The sequence below is a fragment of the Adiantum capillus-veneris genome, chromosome 19 (assembly GCF_014529385.1).
Source record: "Adiantum capillus-veneris isolate H3 chromosome 19, ASM1452938v2, whole genome shotgun sequence".
NCBI classification, from domain to species: Eukaryota; Viridiplantae; Streptophyta; class Polypodiopsida; order Polypodiales; family Pteridaceae; genus Adiantum; species Adiantum capillus-veneris.
The window spans coordinates 81,517,821-81,522,121 of NC_140949.1; the positions used below are offsets into that span (position 1 = coordinate 81,517,821).

General features: G+C 38.3%; 1 protein-coding gene across 1 annotated transcript; it reads right to left on the minus strand.

The window, feature by feature from the left end:
• Window positions 1–3,254: 3,254 nt before the first annotated feature.
• Window positions 3,255–3,949, minus strand: LOC147434322 (uncharacterized; the record flags this gene model as incomplete). Its single annotated transcript, XM_086489615.1, has 3 exons — window positions 3,255–3,308; window positions 3,340–3,774; window positions 3,818–3,949. Coding segments are annotated over 3 exons (621 nt in total), but the record flags the coding sequence as incomplete, so codon positions are not given.
• Between the last annotated feature and the right edge of the window lie 352 nt (window positions 3,950–4,301).

Below are 4,301 nucleotides of genomic sequence, written 5' to 3' on the forward strand. Positions count from 1 at the left end.
CTGCCCATACCATATTGGATGGCAGTGAAACTTTGCATGGGTGGGAAAATGGTACTCACACCCACCCTTGAAAAGTTTCAAAGGCATCCAAATTGTTATGGGTGGTCAAGGCCCATACTATGTGCTAAAATGGGCCGTATGAGCCATACGATCCATTTGAGCGCATAGTATGGTTCGGGACCGCCGCCCAAACCATGTTGGATGGCCACAAGAATTTTCACAAGTAGGGATGAGAACCATTTCCCTGCCCTTGAAAATTTTCATAGCCATACGATATGGTATGGGCGATCAAGGTCCCTAATATGGGCTAAAATGTTTCATATGAGCCATACGGCCCATTTTAGCGCATAGTATGGTTCGGGACCGCCCAAACCATATCGAATAGCGATGAGAATTTGCACCAGTGGGGGTGAGAACCATTTTTTCACCCTTGAAATTTTTCACTGCCATTGATATTGTATGGACAATAAAGGCCCATACTATGGCTAAAATGGGACATATGGCGCATGCAACCCATTTTAGCACATAGTATGGGTCGAGACTGCCCAAACCATACTGGATGGCTATGAGACTTTGTATGAGTGGAGGTGACTAGCATTCACCCACTCTTGCAAAGTCACACAGCCATCCGATATTGTTTGGGTGATCAAGGGCCATACTATGTGCTAAAATGGGACATATGGTTCATACAATCCATTTGAACTCTTCTATCATGGATTAGGTTATGATCATCTGGTATGGTTGGATCTTTGGCCATGTACATGGATATTTATTGGTTTTCTATATTTTCATCTATATGATTAGCTTTATGGGTATATATGTGGACCTTTATATGGTCATCTACATTGGTATCCTTTATATATGTGGACCTTTATCTTTATGGCCGTATATGTATACCTTTACAAGGTTATCTACATTAGTATTCTTTTATAACGGATTAGGATATTCTTGTCTATATAGTTTCTATATGGGTGTTTATATGGTCCTCTACAAGTTCATCTACAATGTTGTCTCTATGGTCATCTAGACAATTGTCTGCATGGACATATACATGGTTAACTTTGCAAAGATTGGTTGATCGGCTAATGTCATCAATATGATCAGCTAATGTCATCAATAATTTCCTCTTTATTACTATCTTTCAATGATGTATTAGGATATAGTCGTCTTTATAGTGGGCCATATGGAAATCTTTATTGGCCTCTATATGGTCGTATACATTGTCATCTATATAGATTAGCATATGATTGTCTCTATGAATATCTACATGGGCATTTATATAGTCCTCTACATTGGAATCCATATGGTCATCTCAATATAGTGCTATCATTTTTCCATAGACAACATGTCTATGGTAGTCCATATGGTAGTTTATATGGTCAGTTCTATGCTAGTCTATAAGGATAGTTAGACAATCTTATATATAGGCACACATATGGTCATCTATATGGTTGATGGTATGATCCTCTATATGGTTGCTTATACGATTGCTCCAAGCCCTTTTAAATGGTTCTTTATATGGTTAAATAGATTTTTATGTATAAGGTATTCTAGATTATTTTCTATATCATTATCTTTATTGTCGCATATATGGTCGACCACATTGGTGTCTACTTGGACAACTAGATCATCATCTATATGGAAAACTAAATTTTCATCAACTAAACGTTAAAAATATATATACACACACACACACAAGCTACCCATGTTCATCCCAAAGAAACATCACTAAATATTCAAAAACAGGTTTCTATGAGGATCATCCCAATTCAATCTTATTTACATAGCAAACATGAATTGAAAGACCCACAAAAAAATCACATGAGATTATTGGACATTGTCGTGTTGTGGCACATACATAGTGGGAACGAATGCTAAGAGATTTATTTTGTGATTTTTTAGATACATAAGTATATTTCCCATAATGTACATATGCATATCTGAGTATAATATTATGAATTCTGGATAGAATTTCATATACATGACAATACTTGATGACCTTTGAGCTCATCTTCACTAACGTATTTCCATCCATTGGACCACCCACATACATAGCTTTTCTAGGTGCAACTTTCTCTGCAAAATGATTATCAACCAATTGCTCATGTATTCTTAGAATAAACTCAAATTGGATTACATATTTCTTACCGTGCATACCCTTCCAAATAATATATGCATTTGTCAAAACTGAATCTAGCATCCCCTAAAATAGCACATGCCACCACTTTCAGCCATGTATAGTAGTCTCTAGACTATACCTAGATCCTCTCACCATACTATCAAAGACATCACACCCAGCTTTGCACTTATTATATTGAATCACTATCTCTGGACAATCAAGTGAAACTTTGCAGGCACTTATAACTTGCCTCATAACTTTCCCTTCTCTCTTACCATAGACATTCGAAGAAAAAAATATCTCCTTTTTATCCATCTAGCTGCATGTAAGAAGACCTCTCTTTGCATCATATGCAAGAGGAGACTAACCATGCTCACAACGCTCAAGATACAGCATGTCTTTATCCATAAAATTCTTCTTGTTTGTCATGTATGTACCTGTGACCCACAGCCCTCATTTTTCAAGTGCATCAAGAGGTTGGCTGATGTAAACCATCTATTAAAGAACAAATAATGACCTTTTTGTTTCAAATCATTTACAAGCATGGACACAACATGATAAGACAACTCTGGGCATGGTGACTTTTCATACACACAAAAATGAGTAGTTATAGCCAGTCTTTAAGTTGCATAAATTCCATAAATGTATGCCAAATTTGTGTGGCTTCTTGGGATTATATACCCTATACATATTCATCTTGCATTCAAAAGGTATTATTCACTCATCTACAGCTACATTCTTTCCACAATTGTAATGCATTTGGAAGGTAGCGTTCAATCTTTCTTCCAATGAAAAGACCTGCCACAACTTGCACTCTCTAGTGCCTCTTACAAGTGACCTTTGCGAATTATCTCTTACATGCAAGTAGCATTTGATCTATCTTTACTCTGTTTGATCCATTTTCTTCGCATAATTTGGATAGTGCATGGCTCCCCTTTTCAATAATATTTTTTGTCAGGCATATATTGCAAATCCATACCAAGAGATACTCCAAGAGACCACAAAAATCCATGTCTATCAAGGTCACTCCACCTTCTCGTGGAGCCATGCTTACATAAATCTCATTCTCTCTTTTCTAATGCATATCAGATTGTTTTGTGCACAATCATATCCACGAAGTTTAATGGAAACAATGCTAGGAAGAGCTGAATTTCAGTGAACCCTCTTGGAATCTGTCCCAAGTCAAACCCTCTTGGAATCTGTCCCAAGTCAAACCCTACAATATCCACAAAGGAGGGAAGCTTCTTAAACATCCCATCTAGCTCCACTAGAAATTTGTCACCACTCCTCCATTTTGGAATGCATACACTAGACAAATTATCCTCATCATCACTTTCATGCAAAACTACCCCTTCAACCTCCAAAATCTCATCCTCGCATTCATCTTCCTCTCCCATAGAGACATGTTCATCACCAAAATCATCTTCTTCTCGCATATGTGATGGATGGCCCTTTTTCACAAGAGGCTTTTTCACTTTGCTCCACTTCTTGCCAAGCTTGTACCCCTTACCACGAGCATGGCTAGTGCCAGCTTTGCATGTAGTAACATGAAGCTCAACATCCTCACTAGTGGCATGGCAATCAAAATCCACCTCAGCATGTCGAGCCTTTGGCTCAACTCTACCAACAACTTTGCACTTTGGAGGACAGCCCATGTGTCGACAAGCATTGACCCTCTTCATATAATTGTTCATTATACATAGGTTCCACATGTGTAGACATTGCATGCATGGTAAGAGCGTCATCCATTGCGTCCATAACTTGCATCATATGATCCTCATCACACGCTATGGAAATCACATCATGAAGAATAGGTAGATCCACAGAAGGGTGTCATAATAATCAATATCTAATTCTCCTAAATGATTTTCTCATGTTAAACTGATCATTTAATATGGGGAAGTGACAGGGGAGAAAAAGCTAGAATATTGGTTAAGCTAGTAGACCGTGGGATTGAAAGGAGGGAAAATAGGGATCCAAAGGGGGGGGGGGGGGGGGGGGGGCATCTGCAAAAGATCAATGTGCAACAATGGGCTTAAAAGACCCTAAGGTTCAGCCCATTAAGACTTCCAAAATGCTAAGGTTCCAAAATTCAAAGGTTGTGTCCAAAGGTCAAACATTAGGGGAATTGGATGCTTTGTGTGTGTCACAAAAAGTCTTCATAATCCCTACATAGGAGGGG